Here is a 21,766-nt window from a genome sequence, read left to right on the forward strand (position 1 = left end):
GTTATTTTTGGGCCCACATGTCTTTGGGCTCAGACACATTTTGTTCTTGTTTGTGTTACATGGCCTATTATAGGTAGCCTATTAGTTGGGGGACATGTCTCTTTTGCCATAGTTTCAGTTTATCTCCCATTTTCTCACTCCCACTGGCCTCTCTACAGCTAACTCCATGTTGAATGTTACTCCTAATGGTTAACTTCTTATGTTTTTTTAATGATGATATAAAAAACCACCTTTATTTCTTGAAATTGTGTACGTTCTATATCATATTAGTATACCTGCACTGAAAACACAGTATGAATATACTTGGCTACCATGAATTGGGCTGTGCTTTGGACTAGGCCTTAGCCTTAGCTGCCATTGATCTTCCCGAGGAATGGAGGGATCAACACTAAGCCTTGAACTGAGGCATGGATGGCAGTGTATCAGATCCAACTCATTCTTGGGCTGCTGTGACTGAGGTCCACTAATTTGCGTCACTATTTGCATTGCTATTTGCGTCGCATGCAGATATTAGCGACACAAATAGTGACACCACTTTGAGAAAAAAAAAGTGAGTGAAACTTGAGCGTGGCATTTTGCCGCAAAGAGTTTAAGAGAGAGCGAAAGAGAGAGTATCTTTGGAAGGGAGAGGGAGAGGAAGAGAGAAAGAGAGAGAAGGAGAGCTTCTCACCACTGACGTTGCCGCCACCGCCACCGCCACCATTCGTGAAGAAGAGGGAGAAGTGCACGAAGGAAGAAGAGGGGCCGTCACAAAGAGGAGATGAAGAATCCATCCTTGGGCCTTTGTGGTAAGTACATTGCCTCCTCTTTGTTTGTTCTTGTTCTTTCTTCTTTTCTTTTGTTTGTTACGACAAACAACTGGTTTTTATTCACATTCTCTTTTTTTTAAATTTGTTTGAGAAGGGATTTGTTCTCTTGTAACTGAATAGAGTTAACATCAACTGAAATGCCTTGGTTTACAACACATAACGAACTAGTTTAATATACATTATAAAGATTCCATATAAGCCTTCTTATATTTTAACATAAATTTTTAGGAGCTATTGAGCTTACACAAGTAGAAGGCAAAGAGTCATCTTTTATTTAAATTTTTCCATTTGCTAAGAAACATTAAATTATGATAAGAATCCTATTATAAAGATTTATCCATGGAAATTGGATACATTAATAGTATGGTTAACCTTAGATCCCTTCAAAATAAACATTAAACAAATTTTAGATTTTCCATCCACTATATCTATTTAAGGTTGGTTCTAATATAGGGAAGATGATTGGCATTGATAAAGCAATACATGCCATTCCATATCCAACACCTTTCATCATGGAAAAAGATCATAAAGTCAATGTAAGGTGTGCACAAATTGATCCCTTTTCATCAAAGTTCTAGAGAGTGCATGGCCTTGCAAATCTAGAGACTATAGTAATATTTATATGCATATCTATATTTGTAACATGTCTATCCACCGAATCCTAATGGCACAAATTTATCAAGAGGTAATCAATGTAACTTCGGCTCAAAACTCCATTATAATAATCGAATTGCATTACCTCAAACTACTTAAGTCTAACTCGTAAGGCAAGTTCCACCTCAACCCACAATGATCAACCTAAAGCAAGTCTAAATCGTTACTATAGTCTTCTACCATGGTTATCTAACATTAGCTTAAGATAACTACTTTGCTATTATCTCTTAAACTTGAGTAGAACATTGCATTGGTTTAAAGAGAGTCCCTCTCTCATTTCCTCTCCCTCCCTCACCCTCTCCCTTTCTTTCTCTCTTTCCCTATTATGTTTAGTGTTTTTTCTCTCTCCTCTCCCTCTCTCATTTCCTTTTCTCTCTTCCTCTCCCTCTCATTTCCTCTCCTTGCATCACCCTCTCCCTCTCTTTCTCTCTTTCCCTATTAGGTTTAATGTTTTTTCTCTCTTTTTCTCTCTCGTCTCCCTCTCTCATTTTTTTCTCTCGTCTCCCTCTCTCTCATTTCCTTTTCTTTCTTTCTCTCCCTCTCTCGTTTCCTCTTCCTCCCTCACCCTCTCCCTCTCTTTCTCTCTTTCCCTATTAGGTTTAATGTTTTCTCTCTCTTTTTCTCTCTCCTCTGTGGTCATGGCTGAGAAGTAAGAAGCTCTACCTCTAACTGTAATGGAGAACCCACAAGCTCTTTCTTCAGACACATGACAATTTTTGGGGACTTGCAACTGTTGAGAAACCAGTTCTTCAATTTACACACTTCATTTAGGGTTTTGCATTGATAGCCCAAAAAGGGCTGGTACCCACATTTTGGCCACCTTTTCAATGGGCGCCCACAAAGTGGTGTGCTACCCCAGCTTATGCCTATAAATAAGCAATCACTATATTCATTTTTCACCACCACCAACACCACCTCAGTCATTCTTCACCTCTTTTCCTTTTTTCACTCCCACACTCTTCCCCCTTCACTCCATTGCTGCCCATACCCCTATTGGAGGACATTGCAATTCGTGGCCATCCTTCCTCTTTTCCTTCAGCCACCCTATTCCATCACCCAGGTCTTGCGTTCGGAGGTTCCACCCTGTTGAGAAACCCTTCACCCTTCACCCGTAGTTTGCGTTTTTGCGTTTTTGCATTTTGCGTTTAGGGTTTGCAGCCTGAAAAAGGGGTGCCATCCTAGACTAACTGTGCCTATTTATAGGCCACTCTCTCATTCATTCCTTACGGTTGATTCATTCAGTCCGTCACCTCTTCTCTCTAGCCTCTCCATTACCCTCACACCCCTTTAGGACATTGCGGTTCGTGGTTCGTGGTTGTCTTCATCATCTTCCTTGTGCTACGGCACCCTTATTCCTTTGTATCACATTCACTCCATGATTCAGAACTTCATCATTCCATTTATGAGAGTTTCTTCTCTCTTCTCTTCTCTTCTCCATGTTTGCCAAGTTCACTCCGTGTTCCTCCTCACGAACCCTACTGTCTCGTTGATACGTCAACGGCAAAGATCATCCACTCTAGTGAAGGCAAAGACCGGTGGCGGGTTCGGCATCCACTTCTCTTCTTCTTCCGCTGCATCAAAATCTCGTTTTTGCAGGTTTCAGGTGTTTTCAGCTTGCTGCCCACACCCCTTTCGCGGAGGACATCGCAGTCTCAGCTGTCCCTTGCTGTTATCTACAGTTTGGTGCTTGTTTCCAGTCTTCCACCTCCAGTTTGCAGCTGCTCACTGCAGAGCGACTATCGCTGTTCACTCTCTATTCAGAAAACAATCTCGTTTTTGCAGATTTTAGGTATTTCAGCTTGCTGCCCACACCCTGAACACGGAGGACATTGCGGTCCACGCTGGCCATTGCTGTCTACAACAATCTGGCCCCTGTTTCCAGCCTATCACACACTGCTCGGAGCTGATTTCAGCATATTGATTGTTGTTGCTGTTTTTTCCTGCGTTTTTAGTCTCTCTCCTGCAGGCTGTCCTGCCTGGGGTTTTAGTATTTCTCTCCTGTTGCCTGCGTTTTTAGTATTTCTCTCTCCTCACCTGCGTTTTTCTACTGGTTGCAACCCCTTACTGCTGGTCACATCCTCCTCCCACTGGCAACTCACTTCCAGCCCTTCCACTATCTTCCCACCCCTTGAGGTGGACATTGCGGTTCATGCTTCACACTGCCCTCACACCCCTTGAGGCGGACATCGCGGTTCGTGGTTCATGGTGGCTGACCTCTTCCTTCTTCAGCAAGGCACACTGGTATCCATGGCTTCTTTACCAACAGATGACCAGACTACTGGGTGCTTCTACTGTGGCATCACCGGACACACCACTAATGCTTGCTAACTTTGACCTTTGCTCCCCACCCCTCGGAGTACATGCGTCTTCCACCAGGCACTCCTTGTGCTACCTCTCCTTTTTGGGCCACAGAGATTGTTCTGCATCGGCTATACTATGCTCAAGGCAATAAGACGCATCCAATGCGCACTAAATCCTTTCAAGCACATGGAGGATCGATTGGGGCTACGACCTCCTGGAGATCGTCGCAATGCCAGCGGCAGTCTTCTCCCACTTATTTTCGGGTACAATGGCTACCACAATCTATAGATTTGCAGTCCGCTCCATCGAGAGACATTGATTGTTTGATACCATCTTCTCGTTAGTCAGCTCCTTCGAGAGATAGTGGTTGCTCGACTCCTTGCTCTTCTTTGGCTACCCAGTCTGCTCCACTGAGAGACAGCGACTATTGCCCACCTCTTGCTTATTTTGAGCCCCATCCTTCCCCACCCTCAATTACTTAGGTTCGAGAGGCTATCTCTAGGAGCTTTTCGGCACCCCAGATATCTTCTTCAACACAACCGGCGGCACTTCCTTCGTCATTAGACATTTCGGAGTCCGTGATCCATGAGTTTTTGGATTCCCTATCTACTTCAGAGGGGGATGTTATTTCTTTACCCTTAGAGGGGGCATCTACTTCTTCTTCGACTTTAACGGGGGCCCCTCCACCTCCCACCTCAGAGGGAAATCTACTCCACATGAAGCTCTTCACCCATCCTCTACTTTCTTGGGGTGGCTGTCTTCGACCAATCATCTCTTCTACTGATACCCAGGATCTTTAGGTAGTACCTAGATTAGGACCTCGGAGGTTCAGCCGCGACTTGGTGACGAGGCCTTTGTATTCCTTTCAGTATGGGTGCACGGAGCTAGTGGCTTCTCTCTTGAGGTTGAGTTTCGAGTTCTCCAATTTACTCTGTCTACTGTTCTTTATTGCAGGTTACCTTTCAAGTGGAAATCTTGGATCTTCGGGATCCCCTACATTTTCTTTTCTCTTCTCTTCTCTTCTCCATGTTTGCCGAGTTCACTCCGTGTTTCTCCCCGCAAACCCTACAATCTTGTTGAAACCCTTCACCCTTCACCCACAATTCGCGTTTTTGCATTTTTGCGTTTTGCGTTTAAGGTTTGCAGCCCTAAAAAGGGGCGCCATCCTAGACTGACTGTGCCTATTTATAGGCCACTCTCTCATTCATTCCTTATGGCTGATTCATTCAGTCCGTCACCTCTTCTCTCCAGCTTCTCCACTATCCTCACACCCTTTCAGGAGGACATTGCGGTTTGTGGTTCATGACTGTCTTCATCATCTTCCTTGTGCTACGACACCCTTATTCCCTTGTATCACATTCACTACATGATTCAGAACTTCATCATTCCATTCATCAGAGTTTTTTCTCTCTTCTTTTCTCTTCTCCATGTTTTCTGAGTTCACTCCGTGTTCCTCTCCGCGAACCCTACTGTCTCACTGGTACGTCATCTTTTGACACACCCTACTTGCGTTATCATCAAAATTTCGACGACATCACTTCTACCTTGATGTTAGTCCTTCATAGTTGGCAACCTCTTCCACTCGCTTCAATCTTTACCAAATTTGCGTTTTGTTGCCTGGAGACCTTATCCACATTTGGCGTCACCTTCCCTAGCTTGGCGTCAGCATCTTCTTGCCTGGTATCACCCCACATTTGGCTCCAGTTTTTGTAGCCCCAAATACTTGCGTTTTTAGGTTGATAGGCCTTCATAGGCTGCATTTATCCTCCTAGTGGCTGTCCCTTCATCTGGCGTCATCATCCATCCCTTGGTGTTAGCATTTGGGCTGCTCACCTCACTTTTGACACCTTCGATATACTTTGGGATTTGCATTTTGTTACCTAGGCCACTCCTCGGCATGAGAATTACGGTTTGCTCCCTTGACAGCTGGTGATCATCGTCTTCATCTCCGATGGCATCATAGGACTGTGGTTTGCTCTTGCATCAACTGTCCTTTACCTTCTAGTGGTTACTTTGATAGCCCATTGCTTGGAGGACTGCGTTTCACTCCCTTCATTGTGTAGATTTCTATAAGTACTGCCGCCCGATTTAGAGAGGACATTGCACTTATCTTTTGAACTTTGGCTCCATTGTATCGGCTTTTCTTCTCATAGCATGATTTAGTTTATCATCACCGTGTGCTTGTGTTTTTGAGTTTCTCTTCTCTCTCAGTGTTTGTTGTACACACACAATATTTCTCCCTGCAAACCCTACGGACCACGGTCTTTCTGGCCTCTTTGACATGGTATCAGAGCTAGAGGTGCTCAATGAGCCATGAAGATTCTCTGCATTAGAGAAGGCAAAGACAGGTTGCGGATTTGGCATCATCTATTGATTTTTCCCTTCATTTCCGTTGCATCATCAGGAGATAGAGATACCCCCTTCCACCCACCCTCCCTTCATAGGTTGACACTCAAGTGCTAACTTCTTCACACACACAGATGGACAGACCATTGGGTGCTCCTCTTCCGGTATCACCGGTGTTGGGATAAAGGCCCGTTTGACCTCCGTATAAAGTACATGCTCATTATTTAGCTGTACATGTGAATGTAACCTTATGTGCCCTAAGTATAAATACATTTTATTCTTTGCGTACCAACACATTGTTGGTATACTCAAATCTAATCGTACTTCACTCTCCCTCTTTGACTCTCTTCATCCATCACTCTCACTCCTCAAACTGTTGTATCCAGCTAAGCTTCAACAACTGGTATTAGAGCTTAAGGTTTTGTGCATGCTTCCCAACACTTCCCCAATCAACAAACGTCAGTAGAGGTGAACAATCCAAGCGGCAATTAGGAGACCAGGCGGTAGGTCCAGCGTGATGGACTTTAAATGTGCGACGTGACTAGGACAGTCCGAGCATTGTACGTGATGACAGGGGACCAGGCGTGCAGGCGACAGGGCAGTGCGACATGACCAACCAGTCAGGTGTAGGTGAACAAAGTGGGCAACTGCCACATGACAGAACACCGCAAGTGCCATCACACGACTTGCTTGACGGGTCAAAGGATCCGTCATTCCGTTTTTAAAAATAAAAAATCTTTATTTTTTTTCAAATCTCTTTGGAAATTCCTTATCTTAACGGGGTTCGCGCACTGGAGGCACGGACCTCAGATTTGTGCAAATTTGAGCCCATAAATTTGGGGCTTTTCTTGGATTTGATCTCGTCCATGCTTGATAGTGACATTTAGGTCAGAAGAAATTGCAGACATTACGTGTGGTGACCTTAATTAAATTAGGGATTTTGCCAAAATTTGTTAGAATTTTGCTATTTTCAATAAAATTTCTTGACATTGGATCCCATAAATTTGAGGCTTTTCATGTATCGGTAAAATTTTGCTCAACTGGGTTAGATTGGTTAACATTTATGCACTTTTGGACCTGAAATTTTGGGGATTTGTGCAGAATTTGGTAAATTTCTGCATTTTTTCCATTGTGGTGGCTGGTTCATGTACAAACAATAGAGATTTATTTCTATTTGAGGAAGAACAACAGCGTGTTTGCTGGTTCAGCTTGTGCTTTTGCATTTCAGGGGCATTTACTCTTGTGTTCGTGATAAAATGACTGTAACTTCTTCCAGTTCGGACATCAAGAGTTTGATGGAAATCAAACGGTTTGATGGTCATGGCTTTGACCTTTGGAAAGACTGTATGCAGGGCATATTGTTCGTAAAGGATTGTGAGGATGCTTTGCAGGAAGATAAACTTGCACTAATATCTGATGCAGATTGGGCTAGAGTCAACAAAAAGGCTGTGGCTTACATTAAGATGGGCGTCACTGATGACATTTTTGACAGGCATCAAGGGTTTAGATATAGGTTATGCAATATGGGAGAAGTTGAAAACTGTCTATGAGATCACCACGCCTGTTAATTAGGTGCATTTAATGCGCAAGCTGGTGAATATGCGATTGGATGAGTCAAAGCCTGCAACTGAGCACTTGAGTGCATTTACAGGGATTTTAAATCAGCTCAAAGATGTAAATTTGAACTTTGATGATAAGTTGAGGGCGATCTTTTTGATCATGACACTAAGATGCATCTGAGGCAGCCAAAGGCAAGGAAAAGGCCAATGTGGTCTCTAGTGTGGTCATAGAGGAGCTTTTAGATATAGAGGCTGATGTATTATGTGTAGTTGATTATGATGCCCTTGTATGTCACATGTAGGATATGCAAATTACCAAGGCTGATGTGATTGATGTACTTTTGTCAGTTGATGATGGTGTCACTCAGAGTTGGATTGTGGACTCTGCTGCCTCTTTTCATGTAACTCCTTGCTTGGAGTATTTTGCTATGTTCAATGCAGGCACTTATGAAAAGGTGTATCTTGGAAATAACCATGCTTGCAGCATTGATGGGATTGGCACTGTACACTTGTCGTTAGACAATGGGCAAGAGTTTGTGTTGAAAGATGTTAGATATGTGCTTGGCATTAAAAAGAGTTTACTATCTGTTGGTCAGCTTGACTTGCATGGTTACACTACACTGTTTGGTGGTGGATTGTGGAAAGTGAAAAAGGGTTCCATGCTGATTGCAAAAGGAACCAAGAAGGGCACTTTGTATTGTTTGCACCATAAAGCTTTGAAGGACAAGTTTCTTGCAGTTGCTGAAATTGGTAGTCACTTGGAGTTATGGCATAAGAGATTAGGTCATATGAGCTAAAAAGGGCTTGATGTCCTTACCTCTCTGAAGAGGGTTGATGGAAAAGGCTCTAAACTTGACTTTTGTAATGAGTGTCAGTTTGGAAAGAAAATAGAAAATTCCTTTTACTTTGGTGTCTCTCGTAAGTCCAATGTCTTATACTTAGTGCATTCTGATGTATATAGTATGCTCGTGAAATGGTTGGGTGGTGTTGCATATTTTATCTCCTTTATTGATGATTATTCCAAAAAGATTTGGGTATATCCGTTGAAAAAGAAAAGTGAAGTGTTTGCTGTTTTTAAAACTTTTTATGCATTTGTGACCACTCAGACAGGTAGAAAGTTGAAATGCTTGAGAGCTGATAATGGGGGAGAGTTTACATCTATTGAATTCAAGTCCTTTTGTGACTTGCATGGAATTAAGAGGGAGCTTACAGCTCCTTACATCCCTTTTTCAAATGGGGTGGCTGAAAGATATAATAGGACTTTATGTGAAAGAGTGCGGTGCATGCTGTCCACTGCTAATGTCCCTCATGAATTTTGGGAAGAAGCACTCAAAACCGCGGTTCACATTTGCAACCGCTCTCCAAATAGGTCCTTAAATAATGGCATTCTTGAGTTGGTTTGGTCTAGCAAATTGGTCTCATATGACCATTTACGCATATTTGACTGTAATGCTTTTGTGCATGTTTGAGAATGAGCTAAGGAACAAACTTGACCCAAAATCCACCAAAGGCATCTTCACGGGCTATGGTGATGAGGGTGAATTTGGTTACAGAGTGTGGTTACCTCAGTCCAAGAAAATTATTCGCAGTCGTAATGTTGTGTTTAATGAGGCAAAATTGCTGAAAGGTACTTTAGCCTCTCACGAAGATATGAAAAAGGGTCAAATTTCAGAGTTTGCAGCCACCTATTACTTTAGAAAATGAGCCTCTTGGTGCTATACCACAGGCTGAAACTGATGATCAGTCGGTTTTTTGTTAGCCTGCTCTTCTTCAGTCTCAGTCTGTCATCTCCTGGTTGTGAGCTCCTGTCAGAGTCTGACAGGAGACAGAGGAGCTCTGTCAGGACAGTTTTGTGGCTGCTCTAGGCAGCATACAGTCCTGGGTTTGTTCCAGCCCAAACTGGGCTGTTTTTTGCCCTGACTGCCCATTTTTCTGGGCAGTCGGACCAGATCTGGCCATAGTCGGCCAGATCTGGCTGGTCGGCCAAATCTGGCCAGGTCGGCCAGTTTGGCTGGTCGGCCAGTTTGCTGGCTGGGGGCTATTTATAGCAGCCCCCCCAGTCAGTCCAGTATTCACTCTCTGCAGGTACAGCACTGCTCCCTCCGTCTCCGTCTCCGGCATTGGTGCTGCCTCTGCTTCCAGTCTGTCCTGGTTCCCTCACTGACGCTCCGGGCTGCGTGCAGGGACTGTTCTGTCCATTCCAGTGTATTCAGCATTCATCTCAGTCAGTGCAGACTTTCTTCCTTCATTCTCTGCTTCCTCTCTCCTCTCCTCTGTGTTCGTGTTCTTCTTTCGCTACGCACTCTCACATGGTATCATCGCCTGATTGAGAGCACGGAGGACATACCTTCAGGAGAGATATACCTTACTGCTGCTGCCAACAGATCCACAACAGCCAGGCGACTGCATCAGGAGGCTGTTCAGCCTGCGTTTGCTGTCCACGCTGACTGCAGGGGCTGCCACGTCATCCAGCGACGTAGCATCCCTGCGTTTGCAGCCAGGCGGCTTCTCCTACTGCTGGGCGACCTTCCTACAGGCTGCGTTTTGCTGCTCTGCAGGTCGCTTCCACCCCAGGCTGCTCCTTTCCTGCTGGCGACCTCTGTCCGGGCTGTTTCCTGGTGCTGGTGGTCTCTTTTCTGGTGTTCGACATCAGATCTATTTGCGTTTTGCAGATCCAGGTGTTTGTAGGCACTCTCTGCCTGCGTCTTGGTGGTTGGTGACCACATTGCTGGTCCTATTTCGTCAGCGGCACAACTTTTTTTGGTATTTTGCAGATTGGAAGATGTCTTACCAGTTTTCAGGCTTTGAAGACTCAGAGGATGAGCTTCTTTCTCATCATTCCTCTGAGCGGAGGCGGGACTATCGTGAAGTTCAACATCGGGAAGACCCTCCTCGCACTCGTCCTTCTTCAGTCCATGCATCTCAGAGGGTTCCATCTACTGCGAAGGTTTCTTCAGTGAAGACTGCATCAGATGTGCGGATGCCTTCCTTGATTCCCTCTATCCAGGTGCCGATTCTCCCTTCCTTTCCGAAGGAAGACAAGTTGGATGGTTCCAACTACTCCCTATGGTCATGCAAGGTGGCTTGCATCCTTGATACCTTTGATCTGTGGGAGCTTGTTTCTTCGCCCATCGACTGACCCCCCGTGGATTCGTCCGATGGCACCTCTATGGACCGTGCAGCCTTATGGGATAGGCTCAACTCTCGAGCCCGTTCCTTTCTTTTTATGAGTCTCCATGATTCTGTTCTTGTACATGTTCACAGGTTACAAACCGCGGCGGAAGTATGGACAAAGCTTGCGTCTTTGTATCAGCACAAGACATTTGCCCACAAGATTTCCCTGGAGAAGAAGTTGCGGATGCTCAGTCTTGATGGTTCTTCTTCCATGAAGGAGCACATCACGAAGATGGAGGATATGCGAGGCGAGCTAGCCTCTCTTGGTCGTTTGATATCGTCTGAGGATATGGCGATGATTCAGTTGACTCAGCTGCCATCACCTCGTTATGATGTCTTCTACACCAGCCTCATCACTTCGAGGACCCGTGAGACTCTCCTATGGGAGGAGCTTTCCCCGCTTGTCTTGGAGCATGACGAGCGACTCAAAGAGGTGGGAGCCAGTGGCTTCACCAAGGCATTTACGGCTAGTACAGGTGGTGGCAAGAAGAAGAAACAAAAGAAGGAGAAGGCCAAGGACAAGGAGGAGGACAAGAAGGATGCGAAGGAGAAGCCCAAGTGTCCCCATTGTGGGAAGGGCACTCATCCCGAGGAGAAGTGTTGGCAGAAGTATCCCCATTTGAAGCCTAAGGAGAAGGACTCGAAGGCGGCCCCAGCCACAACAGAATCTGCGTTTGTGCATCTCTTTGTTGAGGAAGACACTGCCCTAGCTTCTACCACACAGGAGAAGCCTTGGCTCGTCGACAGTGGAGCATCTTCACCCATGACCTTCCGTCAGGATTGGCTTCAGGATCTTTGTTCCAGAGGGGGTACAGTCACCATTGGTGACAATTCTACAGTTCCTGTTCGAGGAGTGGGGACTTTACCTATGTTTTCTGACAGGCGGTCTTCTTCCGCCCAAGTTCTCTATGTGCCCGATTTGGGTTTTAACCTCTTATCTGTGCATGGTCTTACTCAGTTAGGTACCCGAGTCATTTTTACACAGGATGCAGTCACAGTAGAGGATGCTTCTACAGGTGATGCTCTTTGGACAGGTACACAGGAGGGTGGGCTTTATACGCTCACAGCCTTGGCTGCGCGGACTTCCCATGAGCTTGGGCTGCTCTGGCATGCTCGGTATGGTCATTTGAACCTCGATTCTCTTCGCCGGGCTTCTAGGAGGAAGATGGTGGAGGGACTTCCTGATTTCCCTCCTCTTCACACTTTGTGCCCTAGCTGCTTGAGGGGCAAGCAGCACCGGCAGCCTCACCCGCAGGTTGCTTCTAGGCGGGCTACTTCTCCGCTTGAGTTGGTTCATACCGACCTTTGCGGACCTATGGGCACGGCCTCCCTTGGGAAGGCCAAGTATTTGATGTTGATTGTGGACGACTTTAGTCGTTATGTGTGGCCTTATTTCTTGGAGTACAAGAGCGAGGCGTACTCCCGTTTCTGTGAGTGGCAGGTGTTTGTGGAGACCCAAACAACTTCCAAGGTTCGTGGTGTTCGAGCTGATCACGGTGGAGAGTTCACTTCTCACCTTTTCTCTCAGTTTTGCAGGGATCATGGTATTCGGGTGGAGTATTCCCATCCGAACACACCATCAGAGAATGGTGTGGTGGAGCGTGCGAATCGGACCATGCTTGAGATGGCCCGATCTATGCTGGAGCATAGGAGTCTTCCTCATTTCCTTTGGGGTGAGGCGGTGGCTACAGCGGTGCATATACTCAACCGCTCTCCGACTTCGGCATTACAGGACATGACTCCATATGAGGCTTTCTTTGGGAAGAAGCCTTCCGTGTCCCATTTTCGCATCTTTGGGTGCGATGCTTTTGTCCATGTGGACAAGAAGAAGAGGAAGACGAAGTTTAACTCTAAGTCGAGAAAGCTTATCTTCGTTGGTTATAGTACGACCACGAAGGGATATCGGCTCTATGACCCGACGACGCGGCAGGTTGAGGTGAGCAGGGATGTGATCTTTGATGAGGCTTCGGCCTCTGAGGATCCGATTGATGGTTCTATTTCAGATGTTTCTTCATCATCGACGGACCCTCCCCCACCTTCTCTCCCTTCACTTCCTTCCAGGATACCTCTTCGCACCCCTCCTATTCCTCCTCCTTTGGCTTCCCTTTCCCCTTTGGTGGATGTGCCTTCGTCTTCTACGAGCTCTTCTACCGCCACTTCGGGATCTTCGCGGGATATACAGCCTTCTTCAGATGCGGAGGATCTACCTTCACTCGGTGAGGGGGAGTCCCTCTCCGATTTGGGTGCTTTACAGGTTCCGGAGACCCCCCAGTCTCCCTCACAGCAGCAGGAGTCTCTCAGGATTTCTTTATGGTATCGCCGGCTCATGCAGGATTCAGGTGTTACTCACTTTCCTGCTTCTTCTACAGGTCCACGTCAATCAGCCCGTTTACAGGCCCAGCGGGACAGTTCACTATGTGTGAACTATTCTCTTATGTCACAGATTCTTCAGGATTCCGAGCCTTCCACTGTGGAGGAGGCTCTTGCACAGGATATTTGGCGACAGGCTATGCAGGCCGAGCTCGATTCCATCGAGCGAAACCATACGTGGGAGCTTGTTCCGCGTCCCGCGAAACGGAAGGTGATTGGTGTGAAATGGGTCTTTAAGATCAAATATCTTGCAGATGGCTCCTTGGACAAGCATAAAGCTAGGCTTGTTGCCAAGGGTTTTGCCCAGCGTGCAGGGTTGGATTACTTTGAGACTTTTGCTCCTACAGCTAGGATGTCCACCATCCGAGTGCTTTTGGCTCTTGCTGCTCACCACCGTTGGCCTGTCTACCAGATGGACGTCAAGTCTGCTTTTCTGAATGGCGTTCTTGAGGAGGAGATTTATGTTTCACAGCCTCCTGGTTTTCTTGTGCAGGGGAAGGAGGATCATGTCTACAGGCTGCGGAAGGCTCTTTATGGCCTAAAGCAGGCTCCTCGTGCTTGGTACCAGCGGATTGACCGCTTCTTTCTACAGAGTGGCTTTGCGCGCTCCGCTTATGATCCCAACCTCTACTTACGGGTTGTGGATTCTCTTTCGGTGTTCCTCATCTTGTATGTGGATGATCTTATCATTACAGGGAGCGACACTCAGCAGGTGGAGCATACACGGTCCATTCTACAGCAGGAGTTTGACATGACGGATCTAGGGATCCTTCACTTCTTTCTAGGTCTGGAGATCTATCAGATGGCACAGGGCATTTTTATCTCGCAGCACAGGTACATCTCCGAGCTTCTTTCGGAGTTTGATATGGCTGAGTGTCGGCCTATCTCATGCCCTATGGACCCTGAGTCCAAGCTTTTGACAGCTGGAGTTCCTCTTACCGATCCCACCCGTTACAGGTGCCTTGTCGGCTCTCTTATCTGGCTGCTTCACACTCGGCCGGATATCTCTTTTGTGGTGGCTTTATTGTCTTCCTTTATGCAGACTCCTACCCAGGATCACTGGCAGGCGGCCTTGCGGGTTCTTCGCTATTTGCAGGGGACTCGATCCTTTGGGATCATGTATGGAGATGGGATTGCCCTTTCTGGATGGAGTGATTCTGATTGGGCCGGTGATGTGGATTCTCGACGATCCACTACAGGTTATGCTTTCACCCTTGGATCTGGTGCTGTCTCTTGGAGCAGCAAGAAGCAGCCTACTGTGGCACTTTCTTCTACAGAGTCTGAGTATCGGGCCCTATGTTCGACCGCTATGGAGGCAGTTTGGCTCCGTCACTTACTCGCGGAGATTGGCTTTTCCCAGACCGGACCTACGGAGCTGCGCGTGGATAACCAGAGTGCTCTTGCTCTGGCCAAGAACCTGGTGTTTCATGCTCGTACGAAGCACATTGAGGTTCAGTATCATTATGTTCGAGAGCGGATCGTGGATTCGGAGCTGGTGGTGGTCTATTGTCCTACGGCGGCCAATGCAGCTGATCTCTTTACGAAGCCGTTGCCTCAGGCTTCTTTGCTTCATCACATGCAGTTCTTGGGTCTTCAGTCTCTCCCAGGAGTTGAGAGGGGGTGTTAGCCTGCTCTTCTTCAGTCTCAGTCTGTCATCTCCTGGTTGTGAGCTCCTGTCAGAGTCTGACAGGAGATGGAGGAGCTCTGTCAGGACAGTTTTGTGGCTGCTCTAGGCAGCATACAGTCCTGGGTTTGTTCCAGCCCAAACTGGGCTGTTTTTTGCCCTGACTGCCCATTTTTCTGGGCAGTCGGACCAATTCTGGGCAGTCGGACCAGATCTGGCCATAGTCGGCCAGATCTGGCTGGTCTGCCAAATCTGGCCAGGTCGGCCAGTTTGGCTGGTCGGCCAGTTTGCTGGCTGGGGGCTATTTATAGCAGCCCCCCCAGTCAGTCCAGTATTCACTCTCTGCAGGTACAGCACTGCTCCCTCCGTCTCCGTCTCCGGCATTGGTGCTGCCTCTGCTTCCAGTTTGTCCTGGTTCCCTCACTGACGCTCCGGGCTGCGTGCAGGGATTGTTCTGTCCATTCCAGTGTATTCAGCATTCATCTCAGTCAGTGCAGACTTTCTTCCTTCATTCTCTGCTTCCTCTCTCCTCTCCTCTGTGTTCGTGTTCTTCTTTCGCTGCGCACTCTCACATTTTTTTGAGCCTAACGATGATGGACAGCAAATAGGAGCACAAGGAGGTCATGGACAGCAAGATAGACTTGTCGATTATGAAAATGCAGGTGCTAGTAATGAAAATGAAGGTGCTGTAGAGCATGAACAGCATGCTGAAAATGGCTTACAGCGGCCAATAAATGCTGAAAATAACATATCTCCAGATGTAGACCCAATTCTTGAAAATGTTGATGATTGGGTACATAGGTCTACACGCATAAGAAGGCAACCACATAGGTTTGACCCCTCCTTGCATTATGTGATGCTTACAGATGAGGGTGAGCCTCTTACATACAAAGAGGCCAAATCATGCGAATTCAGCAGTAAGTGGGAGCTAGCTATGCAGGAAGAGATTTAATCTCTATATGCAAATGATACTTGGGATCTTGTGTTGTTGCCCAAAGGAAGGAAGCCTCTTCCAAACAAATGGGTTTACAAAGTAAAGACAGTTGATGGGAAAACCAAGTACAAGGTAAGACTGGTTGCTAAAGGGTATGCACAAAAGGAAGGGATTGACTTCCGAGACTCACCTGTTGTGAAGATGACCACTCTACGTGTGCTTTTTGCTCTCACTGTTGTATTGGACTTAGAGCTGTACCAAATGGATGTAAAAACAGCTTTCTTGCATGGTGACATTGATGAGGAAATTTACATGAAACAGCACGAGGGCTTTGTAGTTCCTGGAAAAGAACAAATGGTATGTGAACTAAAACGCAGCCTGTATGGGCTGAAGCAAGCACCATGGCAGTGGTACAAAAAGTTTGACACTTTTATGCTATCTCATGGGTTTACACGCAGCCATGCAGATTATTGCTTGTACATGAAAAAGGATACAGATGGCAGCCCCATCATACTTGTCTTGTATGTGGATGATATGTCGCTAGCTGGGAAAAGAAAGACGACTAGTTTGGATGCTCTCAAAAATAAGTTGAAATCAGCCTTCTCCATGAAAGATTTGGGGAATGCAAAGCATATATTGGGTATGAGGATTCGCAGAGATAGAAGGCAGAAATTGCTGTTTTTATCTCAAGAAAAGTACATTGAAAATGTACTGGACAGATTTAACATGACTGGAGCTAAGCCTTTTGGGGTACCCTTACCTCCTTATCTTAAGCTTAGTAAAGCCAACAACCCAAAAGATGACGTGGAAGCAAATGCTATGAAGGGAGTCCCTTATGCATTAACTTGTGGCTCTCTTATGTATGTTATGTTGCTACTCGTCTAAACATTGCTCATGCAGTGGGAGTTGTTAGTAGATGTACGTCAAATCCTGACAAAACACATTGGGAGGCTATCAAGTGTATTCTTTGATACCTAAAGGTTACACAAAGAAAGTGTATTTGCTACGGGCAAGGTGCACTTAGTTTGCAGAGTTATTGTGATGCAGACATGTCGGGTGACTTGGACACTCGTAGGTCCACAAGCGGGTATGTCTTTATAGTTGTTGGTGGGGCTGTTTCTTGGTGTTCCAGGTTGCAGAATATCGTCGCATTGAGTACTATTGAAGGTGAATACATATCAGCTCTACTGAAGCTTCTAAGGAAGCTATATGATTGAGCAGACTTGCAGAGGATCTCGGTATGTCTATGGGAACTGCAGTTTTGGGATGTTATAGCCAAAGTGTTGTGTATCTGGCTAAGAATGCCATGTATCATTTATGCACAAAGCATGTAGATGTGCGATATCACTTTATCAGATAGATTTTGGAAGATGGTCTAATCACATTGACCAAGATCAAAACATAGGACAACCCGGTAAATGTTCTCACTAAAAGTCTAAGCAAAGCTCACCATGAGCATTGCATACGTCTAGTGGGACCTTTATGTGGGAGGTTGTTGGGATAAAGGCCCATTTGACCTCCATGTAAAGTACACACATTATTTAGTTGTACATGTGAATGCATCCTTACGTGCCCTAAGTATAAATACATTTTATTCTTTGTGTATCAACACATTGTTGGTATACTCAAATCTAATCGTACTTCACTCTCCCTCTCTGACTCTCTCCAGCCGTCACTCTCACTCCTCGAACTGTTGCATCTAGCTAAGCTTCAATAACCAGAACCCCCATCGATGCTTGATGACATGGGCCTTTGCTCCCTACACCCCCAGAGTATGTGTCTATCCCTAGGTACTCGATGTGCTACCTTTTTCTTTTGGGCCATAGAGTTTATTCTGCATCGGCTTTTAGATTTTTGTGCTCAAGGTAGTACAGGAGGTTGCTTCTACTTCTTCTAGGGTTTCAAGAGCGCCACCTTGACAACCCGCAGTTCTATAGTCCGCTCCATTGAGAGAGAGTGATTTTTGGATACCGTCCGCTTGACTATCCGCTCCTTCATGAGACAGTGGTTGTTCGATGCCTTCCATTACTTCGGCTTTGCAGTCCACTCCATTGAGAGACCACGATTGTTGCCCACCCTTGGCTCCGCACGAGCCTTCTCTTTTCCCACCCTTGACTACTCAGGTTCGAAGAACTCCACCCCAGATACTTTCTTTAGCATGGCCATGATACTTCCTTTGCCATCAGATGATTCAGAGTCTGTGATCCATGAGTTTTTAGATTCCCCATCTCTTGTAGAGGGGGATGTACTCACTTTGCCCATAGAGGGGGCTTCTACTTGTTCGGCTTCAGAGAGAGCCCTTGCACCTCCTGTCTCTGGGGGGCATCTACTCATCATGAAGTTCGTCACCTACAAATACTCTTTTGGGATGGTTGTCGTCGAGCAGTCACTTCTCCTATTGATGCCCAGGATCTTTAGATACCACTTAGATTGGGGTCTTTGAGGCCTTTGAATTCCTTCTAGCTTGGAGTTACGGAGCTAGTTTTTTCTCTTTTGAGGTGGAGTCAGGTTTTACAGTTCCTTTTGTCTACTGTTCCTTACTACAGGTTACCTTTCAGGCGAAAATCTTGGATCTCCAGATCCTCTACATCTTCTTTGTATGTCTCTTCACTCCTTTTTCTTCATCCCTTTTTGGGCTTGAGAGGGGATGTTGAGAAACCACTTTAGTCTACACACTTCATTTAGGGTTTTGCATTGATAGCCCCAAAAGGGGTTGTGTCCACATTTTGGCCACTTTTTTAGTGGACGCCCACACAATGGTGCGCTAGTTTAGATAGCTTATGCCTATAAATAGGCAGTCACTTTGTTCATTCTTCGCCACCACCAACACCACTTCTTCACCTCTTTTCCTGTGTCACTCCCACACTCTCTCCTTCACTCCATTGCTGCCCATACCCCTACTGGAGGACATCGCAGTTCGTGGTCACCCTTCCTCTTCTCTTTCAAGCACCCTGTCCCATCACTTAGGTCTTGTGTTTAGAGGCACCACCTTGCTAGCATCATCATTAGACTATTGGCGATATCACTCCTCCCTTGGTGCCAGTTCTCCATAGCTAGCGACCTCTTCCACTCCCTTTAAGCTTCACCAGATTTGCATTTGGCTGCTTGGAGACCTCCTCCGCATTTGGTGTCTTTTCCCCAGCCTGGTGTCACCCCACATGTGGTGTTAGTTTCTGCAGCCCTAGATACTTGTGTTTTTGGGTTGACAGGCCTTCATAGGCTGCATTTACCCTCTTGTTGGCTGTCCCTTCCTTTGACGTCATCATCCATCCCGTGGCGTCAGCATTTGGGCTGCTCTCCCTGCGTTTGATAGCTTCGACACACTCTGGGATTTGTGTTTTGCTGCCCAGGCCACTCCTCAGCATCTAAGGATTGGGGTTCTCTCCCTTGACAGCTGGTGATCATCCTCTTCATCTCCAATGGCAACAAAGGAGTGCAGTTTGCTCCTTTTTGGGTTGACAGGCCTTCATAGGCTGCATTTACCCTCTTGTTGGCTGTCCCTTCCTTTGGCGTCATCATCCATCCCGTGGCATCAGCATTTGGGCTGCTCTCCCTACGTTTGATAGCTTGGACACACTCTGGGATTTGTGTTTTGCTGCCCAGGCCACTCCTCAGCATCTAAGGATTGGGGTTCGCTCCCTTGACAGCTGGTGATCATCCTCTTCATCTCCAATGGCAACAAAGGAGTGTAGTTTGCTCCCTCGACAGTTGTCCTTCACCTTCTAGTGATTACTTCGATAGCCCACTGCTCGGAGGGCTGCGTTTTGCTCCCTTCACCATGCAGATTCCCACAGGTGCTGCTGCCTGATTCAGACAAGATATGTTATCCTTTGAGCTTCGGCTCCACTATATCAGCTTTTCTTCTCATAGCATGATTCAGTGTATCATCACCATGTTCTTGTGTTTTAAAGTTTCTCTTCTCTCTTAGTGTTTGCTGTACACACTCCGTGTTTTTCCCCACAAACCCTACTGTCCCTTTGGTCTCTTTGTCATTTTTTTGACAGCAACTCGTGTGAAAAATGAAAGCATACAGAAAGTTCCAGGTTTTTCTCACTTAACCTTTTTTTTTTTTGGGGGGGGGGGGGGGGGCGCGCTTGGGGTGTGTGTGTGCTGAGCTTGCATGTGTGAATCATACTTTGACTTGTGTAAGGGAAGTCTGGATCAGTTAGTGAATCATTGGCACCAGCGAAGGAGATAAAATGACAATGACAAAGCCAAAGAATTAAACCCACCAAAATCATATTGACAAAGCCAAAGAAATAAAACCCACCACTTAAACAACTAATAGGGCGAGAACTTGTTGAGATTTTCTGTATCTCTGTAGGCTTTCAATAAGTTGCTTTCTCAAGTGCATTGGTTTTCAGCCCACCCAGAGAGAAGGAACAGTGTGATTGTTCTGTGTATCCTCAAGTCTTATCTAATCAAAATAACATTCAAAATGTATCAGATCTGCAGATATGATTGATCCAGTTGCCAGGATGAACATTTCCAAAGCTGTCCCGATGGTTCAAGTCTTGAATCTGTACCGTGACTTGCTTGCTTCAGATTGGAGCCTTGTTTTTCTCTCTGAGAGGCCAGAGAGTGTACGAAATGAGACAGCACAGAGTCTGATTGAAGCAGGTTACCATAAATGGACAGCTCTGATATTGCGGTATGATTTTTACAATTTACCAGCATGTCAGTTCTGGTGTTGATGTTTCCAATGATGTCTCTGAGCAGTGCTTGTTGCTTTCTAACGGTTTGAATCAATTTCAAGATAAAGAGTTTTACAGAACCCATGTGTAATATGGGGTTTCACAAAGGAGTTATTGGGGTTTTAGTGTGATGTAAAAAGTTTAGCTTTTTGATTTTACATGTGTTTTGTTGCACGAGGCTTCTCAATTTGTAGCATGTTGCATTTTTTTACTAAAGTGTCAATATTTGTTGCATCAGGCTTCTCAATTTGTAGCATGTTGCATTTTTTATACTGAAGTGTCAATATTTGTGCTATGATCAGATTTATGCATGTATTTATGTCGTGCAGACACATCATTATTATGTTTGTTGGTTTTATACCAATGTAAGAACAGTGACAAACAATACTTATTTGTAACAGGTCAGAAGATGAAGATCTTTTGACAGTTCAATCCTATAAATCAAGAAAGATGACTGAGCTTGAAAACAAAGGCTTTCAGATAAAGTGTGTAATGGGGGATCAGTGGAGTGACCTAGCTGGTGTATCTACAGGTGCTCGGACCTTCAAGCTTCCAAATCCCATGTACCAGCTTTTCTAACTAGTATGGATTCTTTGGTCCTGGTTAGATCACAAGAAGTGTCAACGTTTTGTGGGTTTACTGTTCGTATTATTATTCTTTTGCAATCAGTTGCACTCCATATATATCAGCTAGGATTTTTTCAGATTATTTGTAGAGCGAGGATATGAACACAAAATCACACCTTCTAACACTTATACCAAGCACATTGAGACTGTGTGATGAGATTGTCAAAACAAGGGCTTGGTTGGAAAAAGCAATCAATCAATGAAAATATCACTCTTCATTTAGATGTAAGGAATGCGAATCTGCCTTCCCAGGTAAGGTGAACCATGGATCTCTGTCAATGGTATACTGCTCTGTGTGTTTGGTGGCCTTCACACAACTGTGTGTGTATAGTCCTGAAAGCAACCTTCCATGTTAAAGATACCAGGATAATTGATGCTTTTGCTAGTAGATATATTTGGGAGGTTTGTTTGCTAACTGATTTTCAAGAATTTCCTCAAATTCCTGGATGGATCTCTAACACTTTTGGGCACCATGGGGACTCCAGAATCCAAGTTTGTGGGTTGCTCTCAAAGATCTGAATGCTCAAGTAAGCCTTAAATTAACCTTTAAAGAGATGGTCAAGTATTAAGGATGTTGTGATTGTTTACACCCTCAACATGAAATCGAGATTCAGTTTGCGTGATAACTGTGTGTTAACTCTCAACATGAAATCATTGGCACCAGTGAAGGAGCTG

General features: G+C 45.7%; 1 protein-coding gene across 2 annotated transcripts in view; it reads left to right on the top strand.

Moving 5' to 3' along the window:
* The window catches only part of LOC148016089 (acid phosphatase 1-like), a 33,099-nt gene extending 11,786 nt beyond the window's left edge, over positions 1-21,313 (top strand). For both annotated transcript variants that reach the window (XM_087664871.1, XM_087664872.1), the window contains exons 4-5: positions 20,219-20,422; positions 20,867-21,313. In XM_087664871.1, coding sequence (XP_087520997.1) covers positions 20,219-20,422; positions 20,867-21,044 — 382 coding nt within the window. In that variant the 3' untranslated portion in view covers positions 21,045-21,313. The remainder of the gene's footprint in view (positions 1-20,218; positions 20,423-20,866) is intronic.
* The last annotated feature ends 453 nt before the right edge of the window (positions 21,314-21,766 follow it).

This window comes from Lygodium microphyllum, chromosome 23 (assembly GCF_053477565.2).
Source record: "Lygodium microphyllum isolate KBCC chromosome 23, Lygodium_microphyllum_v1.1.10, whole genome shotgun sequence".
NCBI classification, from domain to species: domain Eukaryota; kingdom Viridiplantae; phylum Streptophyta; class Polypodiopsida; order Schizaeales; family Lygodiaceae; genus Lygodium; species Lygodium microphyllum.